We start from the raw sequence: 23,196 nt of genomic DNA on the forward strand, positions 1-23,196 counted from the left end.
CTTGAGGAATTCTTTCTCAGTTTTCATCATGAATCTTATCACAATTGAATAAGAATGTTAGTATCTACAGCATTACATGTCCTTTTAACAACAGGATTCTCTAAGAATAAAAATGTCAGTTTCTGTAAGACTGTATATAAAGCTTGGGAAATGAAGCCTTTGCTGCTAGAAATAAGATAGCATGTTACTGGGCGGCGCCTGTGGCTCAAGGAGTAGGGCGCCGGTCCCATATGCCGGAGGTGGTGGGTTCAAACCCAGCCCTGGCCAAAAAAAAAAAAAAAAAACCACAAAAAAAAAAAAAAAAAGATAGCATGTTACAGGTCACATATAATCACTATTATCAGAATGAGAGGAAAGTCCTCAACAAAATTTTAGGAGTAAGGATGCCAAACTGAAACCAACTGCCTCCACTACATTAAATATAACACTTATAACAACAAATATAACACTTATAAATGAAGTGTAATGAAAACTTCTAGCTAATGACAACAGAATAAACTTTTTTTTCTCATCTACCTAAATTTGAGTTGCATAAAAGTAATTTTCCTCCACATAACTAATCATGTATATCTATTATTTATTTAGACTGTGGCCCTGTATTTATGAAATAATACTGCTTTATATAAATATTTTTAAAAGGCACAACAGATGGCGTGTTCCTGTACATCTACTCTAGAACTTTTCTGGATATCCCAGTTTAGTTCCTTAGTACCAATGAACTGGATCCCTTCCGGAACACAAATAACAGTGTTATTGTCTGACACTCCTCAGCATTTGTTCCTGTTGAAGGATGAGTTCCATCAACAGAAGTAAAAATGTAACTGTAACTAAAGCCATAAGATGGATACTTTTAAAACTTTACAGTCTTGCTAGTAGTAAAGTCATCTTGCTATGCCTTAAGATTTATTTCTAAAGTTCAATGACTATGCTTAGATTAAATTGATGTTCGTTTTAATTGTCTCAGAAGTAACAGAAACATATTATCTGTGTAACAGCAGATAGCTCGTTACTAGCCATGAATTTCTTACTAAAGGACTAGATCCAACTACACATATCTGATAGAAATATAAGAGGAGTCGCTCTCTATCTCAATATATATGCATATTATATATTACAGTTCCCATGGATTTCATTTTTTATGTACAGTTTAATAATATTATCACAAGAAACATTTTGCTATCTAATAACAATCTGATGAGTAGCATTCCTTTTTGTTACTACATGTTTTTCTGTGCCACACAATGTCAGCTCTGATGGTCATTCCATTTGCTGTGTCACATTTTGGTAATTCCAACAAGATTTCAAACATTTGCATTATTATGTCTATTATAGTGATCTATGATCAGTGATCTTTGATGTTACGATTGTAATTTTGGGGGGTGCTATGAATACTCATATAAGACAACTAATTTTAATTGACAGATTAATCAACTTGTTGATCTCATGTCTGTTTCCCTCTCCTTGGGCCTCTGTATTCCTTGATACACAACAATATTGAAATTAGGCTAACTGATGACCTTACAACGATCTCTAAATATTCAAGTGAAAGGATGAGTTACCCATCTCACTTTAAATCCAAAGCTAGAAACCATGAAGCTAGTGAGGAAGACATATCAAAAGCGGAGATCACTTGAAAACTAGGAAGCATCTAGTGACCAGTTAGCCAATTTGTGAATGCAAAGAAAAAGTTCTTTAAGGAAATTAGAAGTGATAGTCCAGTGAAAACATAAACGATAAGAAGGTGCAAAAGCTTTATTTCTGGCATGGAAAAAATTGTAGTGGTCTGGATGGAAGATCAAATTAGCCACAGTATTTACGTAAGACAGTGATTTTTCAACCCGTGTGCTGCGCTACCTTGCTATGCCTTGAGAGGATCTTAGGTGTGCCACAAAAAAAAATTTAAAGACCGTTAATTAGATTACTGTTGAAAGAAGTTTAAAGCACAGTAATCGTATCCTTTTTTTACTTTTTTTTTTTTTTGATCAACATAATTTAAGTGTGCTACAGAAGTTCAACTATGGTTCAAGAGTGTTGTGAGATAAAAAAGGTTGAAAAACACTGACTTAAGCCAAAGCCTAATCCGAGCAAAGCTCTAATTTTCTTCCATTCTATGAAGGCTAAGAAAGGTGAAGAGGCTGCAGAAGAATACTCTGAAGCTAGCAGAGGTTAGCTTCCAGGATTTAGGGGGAAAAGCCATTGCCACAGCATAAAAGTCCAAGGCGAAGCAGTAAGTGTTGATGTAGAAGCTGCAAGTTATCCAGAACATCTAGCTAAGAATGTTGATGAAGGTGACTACAAGAAACAACAGATTTTCAGTGTAGAAAAAGCAGCCTTTTCTTGGAAAAAAATATAACCTTCTATGACCACCAAATCTAGAGAGGAGAAGTCAAGACCTGGCTTCAAATCTTCAAAGGACATGCTAACTTTCTTGTTAGGGGCTAACATAGCTGCTGACTTTAAGTTGAAGCCAATGCTCATTTACTATTCTGAAAAATCTTAGGGCCTTTAACAATTATGCTAAATCTACTCTGCCTGTGCTCTACCAATGAAACAAAGCCTGGATTACAGCATACCTATTTGCACCATGGTTTGTTCTATATTTTTAGCCAGCTATTGAAATCTACTACTCAGAAAAAAGCACTTTTTTCAAAGATTACTGCTCACTGACAATATACCTAGTCACCCAAGGGTTCTGATGGTGATATACGAGGTTAATGCTGATTTCCTTGTTTTCATGCCTGCCAACATAATATTCATTCTCTACTATAGAACAAGGAGTAATTTCAAGTTTTATTTTTTAATAAATACATTTTATAAGGATATAGCTGCCCTAAGACAGTGAATCTTCTAACAGATCTGGGCAAAGTAAACTGAAAATATTCTGGAAAGAATTTCCCATTCTAGATGCCATTAAGAATTGTGATTCATGAGAAGATCAAAATATCTACTTTAACAGTTTGAAAAAAACTATTATTGAAGAATCACCCTCATGAATGAACTTGAGGGTTCAAGACTTCAGTGAAAGAAGTCACTGAAGATACGGTAAAACAGCAAGAGAACTAGAAGTAGGACCTGAGCTGTGCCTCAACTGCTGCAATCTCCTGACAGAACTTGAACTGATGAGGACTTGCTTCTTTGACTTGAGCAAAGACAGTTTTCTATAGACAGAACCTACTCTTGGTGAAGATGCTGGGAACCTGGCTGAAATGACAACAAGGATTTAGAACACTACTTAAACTTAGTTGATAAAGCAGTAGCAGAGGACTGATTCCGATTCTGAAAGACATTCTACCATGGATAAAAGGCTTTAAATGGCATCACATGCTACAGAGAAATCTTTTGTAAAAGGAAGAATCAAACAATGTAGCAAACTTTTTTTTTATTATATTTCAGAAACTGCCACAGCTACCCCAATTTGCAGCAACCACCGCCCTGACTGGCCAGTAACCATCAATACAAGAGGCAAGACCCCTCCCCCAGCAAAAAGATGATTCATGAAAGCTCAGATGATTGGTAGCATTTTTCAGCAATAAAATATTTTTAAATTAAGGTATGTACACTACTTTTTTAGACACTAATTCTACTCTTCACCTAACAGACTACAGTATAGTGCAAACATAACTTTTCCACACCAAAAAAAATCATTTGACTCACTCTTGTGGTGATCAGTAGCAAAAGCTCAGTATCCCTGAGATATGGCTACATTACATCTTCCAATCCATAAATACAGGATGTCATTCCATTTATTTTTTAATTTTTTCAGCAACATCTTATATTTTTCAGTGAACAAGCTTTTTCACCTCCTTGGATAAGTCTCTTTCTAAAAATTTTATAGTTTTTATGCTACCTACATAGGACTGCTTTCATTTCCTTCTCAAATTTTTCACTATTAGTGTATAAAAACACAACTGATTTTTATATGCTAACATTGTATCCTACAACTTTACTGAATTCATGTCTTAGTTCTAACAGCTTTTCTATAGACTATTTAAGGCTTTCTACTTGTAGGGTCATGTCCTCTTTCATAAAATTTTACTTCTTCCTTTCCAATTTCGATGCCTTTTAATTTCCTTTTCTTGCCTAACTGCTCTGGGTAAGACTTCCAGAACTATGTTGAAGTGACAAAAGTGGGCAACCTTGCCTTCTTCCCAGTCCTACAGGAAAGCTTTCATCTTTCACTACCAAGTATTATTAATTGTGATGTTTTCATATATGGACTTTATTAAATTGAGATAGCTTCCTTCTATCTGTAGGTTGTTGAATGCTTTTATCATAAAAAGGTGTTGAATTTTGTCAAATGCTTTTTCTGTATCTCTTGAGATGATAACATGATTATTATCCTTCACCAAGGTAGCATAAAACATAATTGATTTCATATGTTGAACTCCTTAAATGCCAGGGATAAACCTTACTTGGTCATGGTACATGACCTTTTAATGTTCCACTGAATTTGTTTAGCTAGGATGTTACTGAGAATTTTTGTATCTAACTTCATTGCAGATACTGACATAGATGTTTTCTATTTTTTTAATCTTTAGTTGTGGTATCAAGGTAACCCTGATCTCATAAAAATCTCTTCAATTTTTTGGAAATGCCTGAAAAAAAAAATGGCATAAATCTTCTTTAAATATTTGATAAAATTCACCAAAGGAGCCATCTGGTGTTAGACTTTCACCCTTTGTGGGGAGGTATTTTTGATTACTAATTCAATCTCCTTCCTAGTTATCAGTCTGTTCAGATTTTTTATTTCTTCATGATTCAGTACTAGTAGGGTTTATGTTTCTAGAAAATCATAAATTTCTTGTAGGATACCCAATATATTGTATCTAATTGCTCAAAGCCTGTTATAATCCTTTGAATTTCTATAGAATGAGGTATGTTTCCTATTTCATTTATGACTTTGAGTCTTCTGTTCCCATTCTTAGTCTAGCAAAAAAACTATCAATCTTATCTTTAAAAAAAACCCTTAATTTCATTAATTTTTTTCCTATGTTTTATTATTCCCTATTTCTTTATTTCTGTTCTGCTCATTACTATTTTCTTTCTTCTGCTCACTTTACAATTATTGGTTCTTTGTTTTTTAATTCATTAAACTGTAATGTTAGGTTTTTTTAAGATCTTCCCCTTTTTTAATGTATACACTTACTTAATACTATAAAGCTCCCCCTTAGAACTGCTATGCTAAATCCCTTAAGTTTCTTTGTTTTCTTTTTTTTTTTTTTTGGTTTTTGGCCGGGGCTGGGTTTGAACCCGCCACCTCTGGCATATGGGACTGGCGCCCTACTCTTGAGCCACAGGCGCCGCCCAATCCCTTAAGTTTCGGTATGCTGTCTCAATAAATATTTTCTAGTTTCTTTTATGATTTCTTTTTTGACTCAATGGTTGTTCAAGAGTGTATTGTTTAATATCCGTACATTCATGAATTTTCCAGTTTTCTTTCTGTAATTGATTTGTAGCTCCATTCTATTGTGATCAGAAAAGATACTTGGTACGATTTAATCTTAAATTTGTCAACTTCTTTTGTAACCTAACATGTTATCTACCCTGGAAAATGTGCACTTGAGAGGAATGTGTACTCTGCTCCAGTTGGTGGAAAATTCTGTGTGGGTTTCTTAGGTACATCTGGTCTACAGTGTTAAGTTCTTTGTTTCCTTATTCATCTGTCTGGATGTTCTATTCCTTTCTGAAAGTGGTGTAATGAAAGGTCCTGCTATAATTTAGTAATTACCGATTTCTCCTTTGAGTTCTACCATGTTTGCTTCAGACAAGGTGCTCAGATATTGGCTTCATATATGATTGTTATATTTTCTTGGTTGACCGTTTTTATTAATACATAATGTCCTTTGTCTTTGACTTGAAGTCTATTGTGTCTGATTTAAATGGCCACCTCAGGTCTCTTGGTTACTATTTAAACAGTGTCTTTTCTACACCTTCACTATCAGCCTAGGTGTGTCCTTAAATTTAGAATGAGTATTTACAGACAGCATATAGCTGGATCTTGCTCTTTTTTTAAATTTAGTTCACTCAGCTACTTTATAATTTTTTTGATTGAGAGATTTAATCCATTTATAATTACAGTAATAACTGATCAGGAAGAACTATGACTGCCATTTAGTTAATTATTTTCTATTTGTCCTGCTGCTCTCCTGTCCCTGCTTTCTTTTCTTGCTATCTTCCTTTGTGTTGGGCTAATTTCTATAATAACATGTTTGATCCCCTTCACATTTTCCTTTGTGTATTTTCTATACATATTTTCTCTGTGGCTACTGTTGGGTTTAAAAAAATATAGCAGTCTATTCTAAGCTGACAACATCTTAACTTCAATCACATAAAAAGCTCTACATTCATACTTCCACCCCACAACATTTTGTTATTGATGATACCACTTATATCTCTTTATGCTATGTATCCACAAATACGGATAGTATACTTATTTTTTATACATTTCTCTTTCAACTTCTACACCAGAATTAAATGTGATTTAGCTATCACTTTTATAGCATTGCAGTATTCCATATTTATATATTTATCTTCACCAGCGAATTTTATACTTTCACATCATTTTATGTTGCTGTTTGGCATCACTTTCTTTATTCCTTATTACCACTGTCTTTAACTAGATTCTAGAATCTAAAAACATATTTATTTTATAAGTTAAAACAGCCAAAGGATTTGTACCAGTGTTGTCTAGTAAATAGAAATCAGAATTGAAATTCTACTCTAAGGTACTGAAAAAACTGTGCTTCTGAAACTAATACTGCAGTTTTAGTCCATAAAAATGCCACGAATTTTAATACCTACCAGTTCCTTTGCTTAGATACGGGGGCTTAAAAAATGTCACAACACCATAGACATTTGCGATTGTACCCTCCTTAAGTTGATTCAGGGGTGTGTATATATAGTTTGTTGATGGGACCTAAAGAAAGAGAAGACAGTGAATACGTTAAGTATTTACATGTTAAGATCACGTTATGATCGTATTTATAAATCAGCAAATACAGATAACTATAGTTAATCCTTGTAAGTGTCTAAAAGAGGCTATGCCTAAAAATAAGGCAATGAATGGACTATAAAGGTTACTATATAGGACAACTAGTCTTCCTTAGACGAAAATTTTGTTTATAAATGGTATACCTTGCATACCAGCCCATAAAACCATAATTAACCTATAATCTAACTGAAATATTACGTCTTCAATAAAAAAGCAGAAAGCAGGATCTAGACAGTCCCTGACTTACAATGGTTCAACATATGTCTTCCTGATATTAAGATGGGTTTATTAGGGCTTTAAATGCATTTTTTTTTGTAGAGACAGAGTTTCACTGTACCGCCCTCGGTAGAGTGCCGTGGCGTCACACGGCTCACAGCAACCTCTAACTCTTGGGCTTACACGATTCTCTTGCCTCAGCCTCCCGAGTAGCTGGGACTACAGGCGCCCGCCACAACGCCCGGCTATTTTTTGTTGCAGTTTGGCCGGGGCTGGGTTTGAACCCGCCACCCTCGGCATATGGGGCCGGTGCCCTACTCACTGAGCCACAGGCGCCGCCCGCTTAAATGCATTTTTAACTTATGATATTTTTGACTTACAACAGCCCCATTGTAAATGAAGGAGCATCTGTATTAAAATAACAGCAATTAGTGTAAAAACTGAAGCAATTACTGAAAATAAAAAATACTTTTTTATGTGTATATTTAAATGCAAAGACCTAAGAAAGTTATTACTAAAAGAAAATGACAGGTAATAATGAGACATTTTTAGAAGCTTGTACGTTTAGGAAACCTTTTTTTGTCTAGGACACTTCCAAGGATATTAAAGCCTCTAAGGCTGCTATTCTCAGCCCCCAGACCACAAGTTACCCATCACTCTCAAAATTAAAATTTTAAAACTTAAATCTAAATGAATTAATGAGTTTTTTCAAGGTGGCTAATCCCTCAGGTCAAACACAAGAAAAAAAAGAACCTTCCTATTGCAATAACAAAATTTTATGAAACAGTGAAAACAGAGTTTAAAAAAGCAAAATATATCACAAGTATAAAAAACTTCTTAAATTTTTAAAATTTGTCAAATCATAACTCAGCACATAATTTGCTTAAATATAAGCTGATGAAAAGCAAAAGAAATTAATTTGTCTATTGTTTAATACAAATTTCGTCATCTTCATATGGTAAAAACTTTAATTTTAATTTTCTTGCATATGTAGAATTTATGTAAAGCATCAGTAAATATTCCAGAGTACTTATACATTAATTACTGAGTAAATATATAACTCCAATGTAACATTATCAAGATATCAAAATGATTATATTTTGCCACTGTATTGGTATAATTTAAAAATCAGACTATAAAGTGAATCAAATATAAATATGTATATACGTGTCTGTGTGTACGTAAGTGTGAGTGCAGGTATACGTATTCTAAATTAAACTGAATATCATCTTACCAAAGACATTGATACTGTAGAAAAATCTTGTACAGATTTAACATAAACCTGAAAAAGAAAAGGACTTATTTGTATTCAAACAACCTCCAATGTGATTACAGACCTTCAGTTGTAGTAAAACTATACACCTATGTGCATACTATTCAAATCCTCTTGAATACTACCAAGCTATGGCTTACAAATTCAGAGTGACACATGCAAAGCTATAGAATCCAAAAAAATGACAGACGTAGGGTCAAATACAAATATACTTTAAAAGAATAAACTTCAACGACTCTAATGGAAGTAGAAGACTTAATACTTAAAATTTTTCCTACATAAAACCCTGGACTTTTTCATTAAGAATAAAATGGTGCTAAGGCGCCAGCCACACATACCTGAGCTGGCAGGTTCGAATCCAGGCCAGGCCCACCAAACAACAATGATGACCGCAACCAAAAAATAGCCGGGTGTTGTGACGGGTGCCTGTAGTCCCAGCTACTTGGGAAGTGGAGGCAGGAGAATCGCTTGAGCCCAGGAGTTGGAGGTTGCTGTGAACTGTGATGCCAAGGCACTCTACCCAGGGTGACAGCTTGAGGCTCTGTCTCAAAAAAAAAAAAAAAAAGAATAAAATGAGGAAGTGCAATAGTGATCACTCTTAACTGCAAATCCCACCTACTTTCAGTCTAATTCACTAGTTTTAATATCAAGCAGAGCTACCTCTAACTCTTATAGTTCCTTTGTGTATACTAAAAAAAAGCAGATGCTGGCCTGTAGCATATGGTTTGGCCCAACCCTATCTAAAAGGCTTTACAAATGAGGCAATTTTCCAGTACGTGTACGCCTGTGTACTGTGGGGGAAGGTGGGGAGCACAGTAAAGAGAGAAGAAAAAGACAATCATCTTCATAAAGATAAAATGGGAGGAAATAAGTTTTATTTATTAGAAATAACTACTACTACATACACATGAAATCCAGGGCATGAGTCACATATAAGAAATTTCCAAGTAGACGCTAATAGGAATAGATACAAGATATTTTCCTTTTACTTAGGTGCGTACAGTAATAAGAAGCCTTTCTCCATTTACTCTTTTCTCTCTCATTCTTTAGTTAAATCTCCTTTTTCTTTTATTTTCCAGATACTGGAACATATACTCTCAAAGAATTCTATCTTGCTGGATTACACACTTTTTATTGTCTTACTCCCCTAATTTTAACACCAGAAACTTTTGATATAAAAAATGCCTGGGCTTTAGGTATTCTTTCTCCAACAATTTCAATCTCTACTGACTTTAAATCTTCTGCATTATTGCTTTTTGCTTTGCACATACAAGGGCCTGATGTCGATCCCCAAAGCAGTAACTACCCTGTGAGTGAGTGTATTGAAGACAGTGGTCATGTCTTACCCTACCTGGTAATGACAGGACTTGCTACAAAGCAAGCCATCCATGAACAATGTCTATGACCTAAAGGAAGGATCTTATATTGCCTTTTCTAAAATCTCTAGTTTTAATCAGGTATTTTAGCTCTGCAAATTCCTGCATTTTTTTCCTTCACATGAGAAATGCAGATATAACTGAATGTGTGCTAATACTGCCTAATAACAATAACTCTTTGTAGTTAAATGAGAAAAAAAAATTATTTCTCACTGAAAATTTTATATCTCTACAATATATAAAACAGCCTTTTAGGCTGTTTTAAAGATGAAAATTAACATGCTTCTGAAATAAATCATTTTACAAAGTGAAAAATATATTCTGCTTTCAAATGACCTCAGACAAATACTTCTGATTTAAATAAAAATAAGATTTTAGTCAAAGATCTAAAGTTGTTTACTCAAACTAACATAGGAGGATAATTAGAAGTAGAAAGCCATTGGTTTATCAGTTTTAGATTATCTTAATAAGCATAAAAAATAATCTACTTCTTGTTATTCTCTATCCTAGTTAAACATGTTTTCATAAATAAATATTATATAGAAAGAAATACAACAAATACCAATGATGGAGTACAGATGAACATTTTTCTACTTTCCTATATAATCTAAACTTTCTTTTAGGAATGACAGCATATCTCTTATATGCTAGAGAAAATTTTTAAAGAATAAATGGCAAAAAGCTGGACATTAGCATTCATAAGAAACATTTTTCAGAAATTAATATTAGCAACACACAATTCTGTAAAAAGTTAGACATCCTCCTGTAGCATACGTTCAACACTGTAAAAGTAAACAGCCAAAAGACATGCATTTGAGTTCACATCCGTAGTATGCGTTCTGACATGTGCTTCAGTGCATGCTCTCAGTGATTTCATCCCAATCAACCTTGTCGGTTCTATTTCTGTGCACTTTCCATTCAATAACAGACATATCATATTCCTGTATATGCCTAGTACTTTTCCAGATATATTCTTCACTTATTTCTAGCCACACTAATAATAGCATTTTCCCATTTGCATTTATCTGACCTTATCTGCATTTCAAAGTCAAGGTTATAAATGCTTCTTCCTAGTATAGTCTACCTTAGATGATCCCTCTCTCAAAGAAAAATAATTATTCCTTTCTCAGAACAATCCTATATAGCACTGCAACTTTTTTTATTTTGTGTGTTATTTACAAACTTTTCTTAATGCCTTTAGTGCCCTTAACACACTTTAAGCTCCTTGGACTTAGACTAGAAAATAATGTTGTATCTATATTTATATCCTGTATGAATGACTGCCAGAGGCTTCTGTTCATAATCAGTGGTCAATATCGCTTGAATGAATTAAGAATGATATAAACTGAAGTGTAGATTTAAACAAAAGAGGGAAAAAATAAATACAATTCGGAATTGAATTTCCATGAATTTATAAATCATAATGGCTTTTAAATTAATTCAGTTACACAGAAGATAACAAAGATAAATATGTAACAGCAATGTGAGTTTGTATAAGCTCTCATTAGATAGAACTGAAGATGAGATTTGATGTGCACTGTTACCAAGTTCTAAGCTTCTAAGTAGAGCATCCTAAAGGCATTCGAACAAGAATGGGAATTACATAGTTCTGTGACAAGAGTATATTCTCATTTACCACAGTAAATCCCAACTCAATCTGTTGAGAAAAAATATTAGGAGACCAGCCTGGAGAAGAACAGCATGATAGTAAAAGTGATAATAAGACTTTATCAGTGAAAAAACAAAAATGCTATAAAAGTAAAAACACATTCAACAGAAGGCGGTGCCTGTGGCTCAATGGAGTAGGACGCCGGTCCCATATGCCGGAGGTGGTGGGTTCAAACCCAGCCCCGGCCAAAAACTGCAAAGAAAAAACAAACAAACAAACACATTCAACATAGCTAAATTTGACAGGTTTATGCAAACCTGTCAAAATGCCTTACAAAGAGTGAGCTCTTGTGATTAAACAATTCCCTGCTTCCTTAAACCAAGAGGAATATATCTGCAAAATAGTCTCAGAGAAGAAGAATGAAATAACTATAGGTCTTCTTAACATAAAGAAGTTATTACTCAAAAATCAAAAATTAATATAAAAGGCAAAAAAAGCTACATACTGTATGATTCCAACTATATGACATTGTACAAAAGGTAATATACTATGGAACAAATGAAATGATTAGTATTTGACATGTGTTAGAGGGATAGAGGGATGAGTAGGCAGAGAACACAAAAGATTTAGGACAGTGAAAATACTTTGCAAAATACTACGATAACAGATACGTGCTATTACATGTTTGTCTAAACCCATAGAATGAATGCTTAGAGTGAATTCTGATGTAAACTTTGGGTAACGTTGTCATTGTGGGTTCAGTAATTTTAAAAATGTACCACTGTGGCAGGATTGTTGATACAGGAGAAGGCTATTCATGAGGAGGAGTAGGGAGCATATGGGAAATTTTTGTACTTTTCTCTCAATTTTGCTATGGACCTAAAACTTTTGATAGGTGAGTAACAAAAACGCAAACCACAAAATATTATATTTAAAGTTCTCAAGTCTTTACACTTAATGACACAGAAAATTGGCATGGAAAATAAGAAGCATTTAATAATCCAAAAAGAAAAATCCTTATCTGACTTTAACAAACATTAAATGATTTTTCTATATTGACCTTACAAATCTTAATAGTTTATAATATTTCAAAACTGTGTTAAAAAGCAAGAGAATACAGGGAGAAACTAAGGACCTGTTGGCATTGATAATGTAGTGATTAATAAAAAAATGTCTTTCAAGAGTATTAACATCTATTGGGTTGTAATACCCAGTATACATAATTAGAGTGAGTAATACTACCATTGAAACCAAAATCCGTACATGGTCTACCAATCCCTATACAATCAGACAAGCCCCGTCCTCACTACCCTCTTATGTGTTACTCACGCTGATATTCTCCCTTCTCATAATTCTTACAACATACCAGGATGCTCACGGAAGGCCTCTGCATATGCTATTCTCTTTTACTAATCCATTACTCAAGTAACCTGTTTTCCACTACTCTTCTCATTCTGCTACTCAATATTCCTAGTTACATATCATAACTTGATAAAAAAAAAAAAAGTATGCCGTAGTTTAATTCTATTCTTCTTCATTGAACGCTATGCTACATGAGGGCAAGGTCCATGACTATCTAATTCACTGATATATCTCCAACATCTACCATAAAATGCACATAAAAAATGTCAATATGTATTTGGACAACTAAATAAACAACCAAAAGTATGCATACTCACATACGTATACAGAAAGTAAACCTTCATAAATCTAAAATAAACTGCACAACTGCTACAAAACTTACTTCATAGAAATGTAGGATTTTAGAACGGAAAAAGTCTTGAAGAAATGTTACAATAGAACACCTTCCAGATAATAAGAACCAGAGAGGATAAATGAATGGCCTACAGTCACGTACAACTAATTAGTTGAGGACTGAGATAAGAACCCAGATCCCCTGACTTCCAAGACAGATGTACCACTCTTTCAGAACTAAATTTAATAGAAATGGGGGAAAATGTATTAATAAATGTCCATACTTTGGACAATTCTGTGATAAAATACTTTTAGAAACTTTCAAAATACTTTGGAAAAGTCTCCACTTATATTTTATATCCACGTATTAAGGTTAAAACTTACTATTAAAAAATGAAAGCTAAAACAAAAAATGCCTGATATGGAGGGAGGATTCAATTAGAACATGTATATTTCTGCAAAATATATCTAATGTTTACCAAAGCAAGGATTAAAATCTTGTTAAAATTCACTTTAGTATTTTAAGATTATTGTTGAACTAACAATACAAAGCTATCTCCTTAAGAGAACAAGCAAGTGGCAAAGAAAAACGGTATAAGAATCAAATAGAAAAAATTCATTCATTTATGCAAAAAGTTTGGGTTACAATAATCTTTAACCATGACACTGTAACTTTTAAAATAAATACACAAATTATACCCTCAAATGATCAGCATTTGAGAATTTTAAATTGAGATAGAATTCTGAGTAAAACTGTTTCATCAGTCTTTTTACCATTTTATTTTAAAAGAGAGAAACTTCAACTGAACCACTGTTATCCTCTGTTATCTGACAGGTAATAATTAGCCAGAGTAGTTACATTAGATTTAATGAGTCCCTATTTAAAATTCATTTCAACAGCAGAAAACACTTTCCATATGTCAGATAAAATACTAGTATAGTACCTAATATACTATATGTTTTAAAGATTCATTGTACACATTTGCTAATTCATATGTAACCCTTTTATACTGTGTCTCAAATAATCATTTAATAAATAAAAGAATCTTAAGGAGAGATAAAGATGAAAATTGTATTTAAATATAAGCAAATAGATCCCCAGTATTCAATACCATGTATTTATTTTTAAAATCCTTCTTTAAAATAGACAAAATATTGGGTGAAAATAAAGCACCTTGCAAAGCATGTATAGTACGAAGTCATTTAGTGAAAAATTTACACATCCAAGTTAATATACACATAGACACATATGTACATATATGTGCACCATATATAGAAGCAAGAAAAAAAACACAACAGTGGGGTGCCTGTAGTCCCAGCTGCTCGGGAGGCTGAGGCAAGAGAATCGCGTAAGCCCAAGAGTTAGAGGTTGCTGTGAGCCGTGTGATGCCACGGCACTCTACCCAAGGGCGGTACAGTGAGACTCTGTCTCTACAAAAAAAAAAAAAAAAAAAAACCACAACAGTGATTTTTATCTGAAGAATAGAACTGGAAGATGACAGGGTTCAGAGGAATTTCTGTTTTCAGATACATCCTTTTATATTATCTGAATGTTTTTTGAAACCATGGTCACACAAGAAAAACAAAATTTCCTAAGATAAATATCTGCAAGGTTATTAAGTTCATAAGACCACCCTGAGATAGAAAAAGAAAGAGATTAGTTTCTCCCTTTACTGCAAGTCCTTTAACAAACTTTACCATTCATAATAAAAGTACCAGTGACGGGTGGCACCTATGGCTCAGTGAGTAGGGCGCTAGCCCCATATACCAAGGGTGCACCAGGGTTCGAACCCGGCCCTGGCCAAACTGCAACAACAACAAAAAAAGTACTAGTGACTATCATCACAGAAAGTTAATGAAGACTTAACTGAGAAATAGACTGAAGTATTTTGCAATCTGTAAAATTCCATACAAATGTAATACATTTGTAATGTATAATATTCTTAATAAAATAATGTATAATATTCTTAATAAAATATTTTTTAATTCTAAGAAAATTCTAACCTAGTTAAAAATTGGAAGTTGGCTATTAATATAACAAATGTTTGAAAAAGAAACAATGTTTTTTACTACCTATTTTTTAAATAAAATTACTTAACAGTCTTTCAAATACAGCCTTTATTATTTGCTATTAAACTATGTAAAATAAAGGATAAGAGCAAAAGCATATGTTTTTAATCTCATTAACTTCACTAGAAATTAGAATTTACATCTCTACATTGTTATATTCCAAAATATCCAAACATGTTAGCTAGAAAAACTCCTTAAAAGTTAGAACTCCCCAACAAAATATCAAAATATGAATACCTACACACGAACACACAGATATACACCAAGAGTCAAAAGAGTCAAGAGGAGGAAGGAAGTGTAAAATAACAAACTTATGCACTAAGATAAATTTTTAACACATATTCACACAAATTTAATACACTTTTCTCTCATATCAACTTCACCTAGAACATTTCCCCCAGTAATATTCTTTTCTACTGTTCTTTTAAAAAGTTAAAAAAACTTTGAGGAAGACCAAAATTTTATTAACATTAGCAGTTGATAATTATGAACATAACATTTTTCTAAAAATAACCAATAACGTAAGATTATTTTTAGAAGATACCAACTTCAAATATCAAATCATTATTATGTTCCTCTGATCTCCAGAGCTAATTACTCTTGGAGCTCAATATTAACTCAACTATACCATGAAAGATTCATATGAAATTCTGCCTTTAAAAATCACTTTGAACAGCTGAGCGTTGTGGCAGGTACCTGTAGTTCTAGTCAGTGGTTCTCAACCTTCCTAATAACGCAATGTATTTGCATTGTTAAAAAGGGGTTGTGACCCACAGGTTGAGAACCGCTGTTAGCTACTTGAGAAGCTGAGGCAAGAGAACGGCTTGAGCCCAAGAGTTTGAGGTGCTGTGAACTATGATGCCACAGCACTTTACCAAGTGGACAAAGTGAAACTGTGTCAAAAAAAAAAAAAAAAAAGAAGAAGTCTTTTGCAGTTTTTGGCCAGGGCTGGGTTTGAACCCGCCAACTCCAGCATATGGGGCCAGTGCCCTACTCCTTTGAGCCACAGGTGCTGCCCAAAACATGACTTTTTTTTTTTTTTTTTTTGATGATTGTGGGTTCGTGGATCTCTCTGAGAATGAGATAAAAGTTACAGATGACATCTTCAGAGGCTAAAAATAATATACACACATCTTCACATTCACATACACTTTCACTGGGTTCAAGGATCTCTCATGGTCATCTATTTATCACTGGAGCTCACTGAAGACACCGTATTCTAAGATACTCACCTTCACCTAAAGATAGTCTTTTCACAAAAAGGAAACATGCTTTAATTTCATAAGTAGTTGACTCTTAAAATATGGATGCTAAAGCATTTTCTTGATCATTAATTAAAATCAAACAATATGAAAGAAGGAGACAGTTAAATGCCTTACTTATTAGGAAATATCAGGAAAGAAGAAAAAGGCAACTTGAATGATCATAGCAAATTGAAGGAAATGGACATGTTAGCATAGGTCCCTAAAATCTCTAAAAATGTTACAAGTATGCATCTTTACAAAAATAATTCATGTATTTTTTGTATTTTATGTATATTTTTATGTATATTCAATTCATTATATAGCCCATGAAAACTAAGTATTACTAATGCAAAGCACTGTAACAAAAATTGCTTATGCATACCTAGCAGGCTGAAAACCTAGGAGACCATTCATAAATACAGTATTTGTTTGGTTGGTATGTTTTGCCTGTTTGTCTCCTCCAAAACTTATGTTGAAAGTCCCTGCCATTAAAATGATTAAGAGCTAGTATCTATCAGAGGTATTAGGCCACAAAGGTCCTCAGAGTGGGATTAATACCATTATAAATGGATGTTAGGCCCCGCCTCCAGAACTGTGAGCCAATAAATGTCTGTTCATTATAAATTATTCAGTCTGTAGTACTCTGTTAAAGCAGCACAAAACAGACTAAGGCATTTGTATTTTGTTTTTTGTTTTGTTTTGTTTTTTTGGGGGGTGGGGTGGGCACATGAAGTGCCAGAGAAAATATTTGTTATAGCTTAATACTTACATGGTAGTCAATAAACTGATTTTTTTTTGCATTTTCCCCTATCTCAAGAAAGCACTGTAATGAATAAATTACATATTCTAGTTCAAAGGAAAAATTATTTGTGTTAGCTTTCTAAATAAGTGAAGTCTTTCCCTCTTAAACACCAACATATAGTCTACCTTTCATTCATATTCTCTCCCCCTCCCCTATTTTCTCTCATTCTCATCACTTCTGAAAAATATGTTACTGAAACAAACAGTATAATTTCAGATCTTCTTCAACACTAAATTCTTAATAATTAAGAACTGTCATCTCAAATATTAGTCATCTTGATTAAGCTGAAATAAGATCATGCCTTCAAGGAACAAATAATGATAGCAAGCCTATTAGAGTCACTTATTAACAAAACTGACACATTAAAATAGTTATGTAGGTATTTGTTAAAAATACTAACTCTAACGCTAACTGGCCTCAAGCAGGCATGATTGCTTCTGTGTGCACACTTTTTAAATTTTATTTTCCAGTTTTCTTGTTAGTATATGTGTCTCTAGAATTATACTTCTATGAAGTATAGAGGGGATAAAAAGATAATTCAACTTTTCCTATAGCATAGCTGATTAAAATTTGGGGTTTCTTTGCTATTAATAATTTATAGCAACTGTATTCAACTTCACTATTCATCATTGGTAACCTTATAAAAACTGTTAAGTTTGGAAAAATTTCTATTACATTTCTTTTATACATAAGCTGTAAGATTTGTAACAATTCTCTTCAGACTAGCTTTAGGCTCCATATGATTCAGAACCTATTTTTCCTTCACTAAGTACATAAGGCCCATGGTAGATAGGAGAGGGCATTTTCCTACCCTGATACCACTTTAGGCCCCCTAACTTACTGCCACGCCATCCAGTGAGTTGGAGACTAGAAGAGCTAGTCATAGCCCGCTTATACACAAAAGTGACTTCAAACCACATAAATACATGTCATTAATCTAAAACAAATATATTCCAAAAGTCAACCTCCCCTTAGATACTAAAAAAAAAAAAGTTCTTAGCTGTTCCAGTGCCACTTGGTATGAGAGGAAATGTGATGGAGAAGTTAAAGTGGAAAGAGACAGCAGTCTTAACCATTTGAGGTTAAACAATCTTTTGTAAAGTTTTAAAATACATATGAACGTGTAAATTCATTTTTAAGGTCCTTAACAGGGTCTTTGAAAGACTCATGCAATTAAATATTTGAAGCTAGTTCCACTACGCTCTGGTAAGTGGAACTATAACATATTATTTTCACTAAAACCTGAGAAACAAAGACACTGCTTTTGAAGTTTTCATGAGATGTACCACAATACTAGTATTCATTGAATGCTTAAACTTCATTAAGTAACATCTTTACATTTACTCCTCCCAACATTTCTATATGGTAAATTCTAACATAGTTCCTATTTTGCAAATGAAGAAGATAAGTTATAGAAAGACTAAATTACTTTCCCAATGACACAGGTAAGAGAAGGGAAACCTGCAACTGAAAGACAGTCTGGCTCCAGGGCTTACACCTCTTTTCAGAACACTAAACTGCCTGCCAGAGGAGCAAGTTAGTGATTGTTGGCTGGATGTGAGTGTGTGTTAGCGGGAGAGAAGGTGTAATAGACGAAGAACGAAAATACTGATATACTCTTAAAATTGACTTTGTTTTATCTCACTCTAGTGCCGTGGTTCTAGAGTTGATTTGGGGTAGTATAAAAGCCAGTCATTAAAACTCAAATGTAAAACTGAACCAGCTAAAACTAAAAAGCCTTAAACCTTCAGTACTTCTTTGATCAAATTATCAAACTATCACAATACATTCATTGGAAAACATTTCTTGCTTTCATTTCCTCACCTAGCATTCAATCCTCAAAACTGAAAATTAAATTTGCTTCTGAGTATGCCAACAGATGTATTCCTGTCAATTCTTATTAGAACAAACAGATAATTTTCAAACCTTAGACTCATCATCTGAAAGCAACACATACATTGGTTAGTAGCAAAAACAGCACAACCACTTAATAGCTATTTGACGTTGAATGAATTTAAAGTTAACCTGTATCTGTTTTCAAACTATAAAATGAGATTACTACTTACAGACTTTTTTGGATTAAAAACAACAAGTTGCTGTTATTAGTCATTCCTTGAAACATGTCTTCCTAAGTATCTAAGACACCACTCTATCCTGATTTTCCTACTTCTCTAGACTATCTCAGTCTCTTATTCATACTATCTCCTTTCACTCACTTCTTCAACACAATTCTTCTCTTTCCATTCTATGGTTTGGCCCAAACCTCCCTAAGCAGGAGGACATTTGAGATCCAAACACCTGAATCCAATGACTGAACATTTCTACTTGGATACCTCCAAAGATCTCTCAAACACATCTAAAATTGAATTCATCATTATTTTACTTAAACGTGCATCTCCTATTGCCTTCCTCAGGCTGGCTAAGAATTTGAAACATAGAAGTTTCCTGAATTTCCCTCTTCCCCACTAGTCTAATTGTTCTCCAAGACCTACGGATTCTTCTTTATCCTATTAAGTCTGAAGCAAATCATCCAAATTCAAATTCCTGCTCTTATTAGCCATACGATCTCTGGCCAAGTTACTTAACCTTTCTGAAATACAGTACCCTCATTTTAAGATAAGAAATAATAGTATCTAAGTCATAGGGCTTTGTGATTATTAAATAAGCTAATATAAGTAAGCATTTAAGACACTATCCAACATATATAAAAAGCTCAATAAATGTTACCTCTTGTTATTATAATTATTTTATTAGTGTTGTTTTTCTATCCTTCCCATCATAAGGGCTTTTACTCAAAAGGAAGGTAGAATATAATGTGTCATGCTATAAATTCCAACTTGACTTCCCTGATCTAACGTGTCAGAACCAAAAGCTCTCATGCTCACATACGACAATACTAATACCACATTTAATAATTAGAGATTAGGCAATCAGTCAAGCCCACAAAAAAAAAAAAAAAACTTTAGTTCAGCGATTATATTTATTCATCTTTATACCTCGGAAACTTATTTCAATATATCACAGAACAATTCAATAAATGTTTGCGAAATAAACGTTGAATAATTAGAATAATTAAGAAAAATTCATCATTGAAGTCTTGTCTCAAATGTTATGGCAAAGATAAAAACCATTCCTAAACCAACTCAATGGTTTTGCATTCCTTTTAGGAGAAAAAAGGCATTCTAAGTTATGAAAATTCATACCTGGATGAATTTCTTCCTATATGACAATCTGGCTGGAGGGGTCCAGTCTCCTTAATTTTGTTTTGTTTTTCCTTTCTTAGTTATCACGTTTGGGGAGATAAGGCAAAGGGATAGATTATTTACATTTTATTATAAGGATCAATACACAGCATTGTTCTATGGAACTGGAACTTAACTCTTTTCTATTTTGCTTTTGTATTTATAGTACCTCTAAAATTCTGTTTTAAACGTATGCAAGGGTACAAGTTCCCCAAGCAACTTGAGCTCGTGAAGGCAGGGACGTCTGCCTCTCCCAAAACGCCAGGCAAGATGTTGAACACGGTAAGGTCAAGTTAACACGCAGGTAGAATTTCTCTGCAATAATTCCATCCAATTTTGACCTAAACAAAATCAATCTCTTTACAACACCTAACCCCAACCCAATCCACCTTGTACCCACTCCACGAACTCCAACCCTACTTAGAAATTCACTCACCCGCACTCTAGAAAGAAACCTAGGAAGAGTTTAGACTGGCGCGCCTCTGACGTCACACGCACGCTGACGGCTTACGCATGCGCAGGGGGTCGCTAGGCCTAAACTGTCGCTCGTTCTCGCGTCTGGGAGTGGGGAGTAAACCACATAATAGTTCCCAGGCCTCAGCCGCCCTAGAGGTTACCTGAAACCGATAGAGAATGCTGCGTTAGGGTTAACTTAGGCTTTCGGTACAGGCCCCGCCGGGTCCAGTCTGGTCTCCCAGAATTCTCGCCGCTCCCCTTAACTCCGCCCCCTGTCAATCTCCGGGGTCAGCGGTTAGATGCTCCTGCTGTGGAGCCCGGCGGAACGTTCTGCCTCGGGTTTGAGATTACATTTACGAGTTTGGAAGCTCCGGTGGGCAGGGCCCTTCTTTAATTTCCAGTTAACTTTCCCCCACGATAAGCACTCAAATGCAGTTTTGCAGGGAACTATTTACAAAGATACTAATATTGTTTGATAGTTTGTATAGGAATTCAGGGGCGTTGGCATACATAATTCCACGAATAGGTTATGTTGTTTACCTTACCATTGGTTTATAGGGCCATGACTTTGTGTTACAATTAGTAAGAATAAATGTAAATCCTTTGTAAATATCTGATAACATGACTTCAGTCGTTTGATTTAAGTGAAACGACCTCATTGTGAGACAACAAGCTAGGAAAGAATTACACATATATTTCCAAGGCTAATTTGAACTTTAAAAAATCTGCTTTGGGTAAATACTTGTAGAAGGAAATAGCTGTTTTTAAAGTACCTATTGGTTTAAACAGGGAGCATTCAGCATAAGTCCATCTTTTTCCTTTCTCCTCCTTGGTTATCTATCATGCATGAGCCCTTGGTGACAGCTGAATAAGCTCCGGAGCTCTCCATTTGAGTAAAACTATGGTAAGTAAGGGTTAGAACCTGTCATCCTTCTGTGGCCTCACCTTGCTGTCAAATGCTGTTGCTAGTCCTCAAGTGTTAAAGCACCCCACGTGGTTTTTGAATCTTGACCACTTCCACCTCCCTTTCCTCCCTACTCACCACCCTGTCGTCAGCTAATATATATTTTCTCCAGGTATTTTCAACTTTCCTTCCCCACTCATTCTTAGAAACCTAAGATTTTTAAGGTCAGGAGAAATGCTTACCAAACAGAGCATATGCAGTGTCTGGCAAATTGTGGGGCACTAAATATTTATTGAATGAACAAATAAATGTTCAGGAAAGCTATTTCTCTTTTTTCACCTCTGACTTCCATCCTTCCATCCCACCCCTACCCCACCCCCAACCCATTACACTGAAACTGCTCTTTACAAAAACAGTGAAGAACTATCTCTGTTTCTAAGCCAAAAGGACATTTTGTCTTATCTTTGTGAAAGATATTTTCATTTTGCTGCAAATGGAACTAGTTTTCCTCTTACCCTCTTATCAATGAATTCTTTAAAAGTGCTTTTCATCATCTGTTTAGCCTATAAATGTCTAAAAGCATTTATAGGCTATATCTTCAGGTGATGAAGATATCTAGCAGAATACATGACTCCTTTTGTTGTTGTTGTTATAGTGGTTATTCTCAGTTTCTCCAGGATGTGAACACTTCTGCACATCCTAGTAAATTCCAATCTTTTTTCTTCATAATTTGTCAGTGGTAGAGCTGGAATGTATAAGGCTACAGAGCCTGTCTCCCTTTCCTCACATTAGCAATTATTTTTTACAAATGAAGAAAATTACACGTGTACAATTTAAAATAATAAGAGAGGGTAAAAGAGATTGAATCAACTGGATAAGGTACTGAAGACATTAATGCCAAAACAATCCATTACTGTTTTTCTATGCTGTTGAAGCAGCATTAAAAAGCTACTCTAAGGCTAACAATTAATGTCATAAATATTAAAAGTTATAATTTTCAAAGGTGCAATGAAAAGTTTTGATATAAATCTACAATGTAAAAATGTTCAATTTTAAGAAAAGTTAATTCAAACCCAGCCCTGGCCAAAAACTTAAAAAAAAAAATAGAAAAGTAAAGTTAAAATGAGATTTTCACTAACAAGTAGAGTGAGCAACAAAAGTGTAAAGGATACTTTTTTTGGGGGATGATGCATAAACAATAGGGTAGTTATTCTCAGTAATACAAATGAAAGATATCTGCTAATTTCTGGCACATTTTGCCTGTCTTTATGCTTCTCAAATTGTTCTTTGCTGCTTACTTTTTAGCTAATAAATGTCG

The 23,196-nt window shown here is 34.2% G+C and overlaps 1 protein-coding gene across 2 annotated transcripts in view; it reads right to left on the reverse strand.

The window, feature by feature from the left end:
* POT1 (protection of telomeres 1) overlaps positions 1-21,000 on the reverse strand; it is a 71,117-nt gene extending 50,117 nt beyond the window's left edge. Inside the window, exons 1-4 of one of the 2 annotated variants that reach the window (XM_053553733.1) lie at positions 20,955-21,000; positions 8,819-9,021; positions 8,442-8,489; positions 6,802-6,916 (exon numbers count right to left, since the gene is read on the reverse strand). In XM_053553733.1, the coding sequence (XP_053409708.1) occupies positions 6,802-6,916; positions 8,442-8,450 (124 nt within the window). In that variant the 5' untranslated portion in view covers positions 8,451-8,489; positions 8,819-9,021; positions 20,955-21,000. The remainder of the gene's footprint in view (positions 1-6,801; positions 6,917-8,441; positions 8,490-8,818; positions 9,022-20,954) is intronic. The other variant, XM_053553734.1, reaches the window with a different exon arrangement.
* Between the last annotated feature and the right edge of the window lie 2,196 nt (positions 21,001-23,196).

The sequence above is a fragment of the Nycticebus coucang genome, chromosome 11 (assembly GCF_027406575.1).
Source record: "Nycticebus coucang isolate mNycCou1 chromosome 11, mNycCou1.pri, whole genome shotgun sequence".
Taxonomy (NCBI): domain Eukaryota; kingdom Metazoa; phylum Chordata; class Mammalia; order Primates; family Lorisidae; genus Nycticebus; species Nycticebus coucang.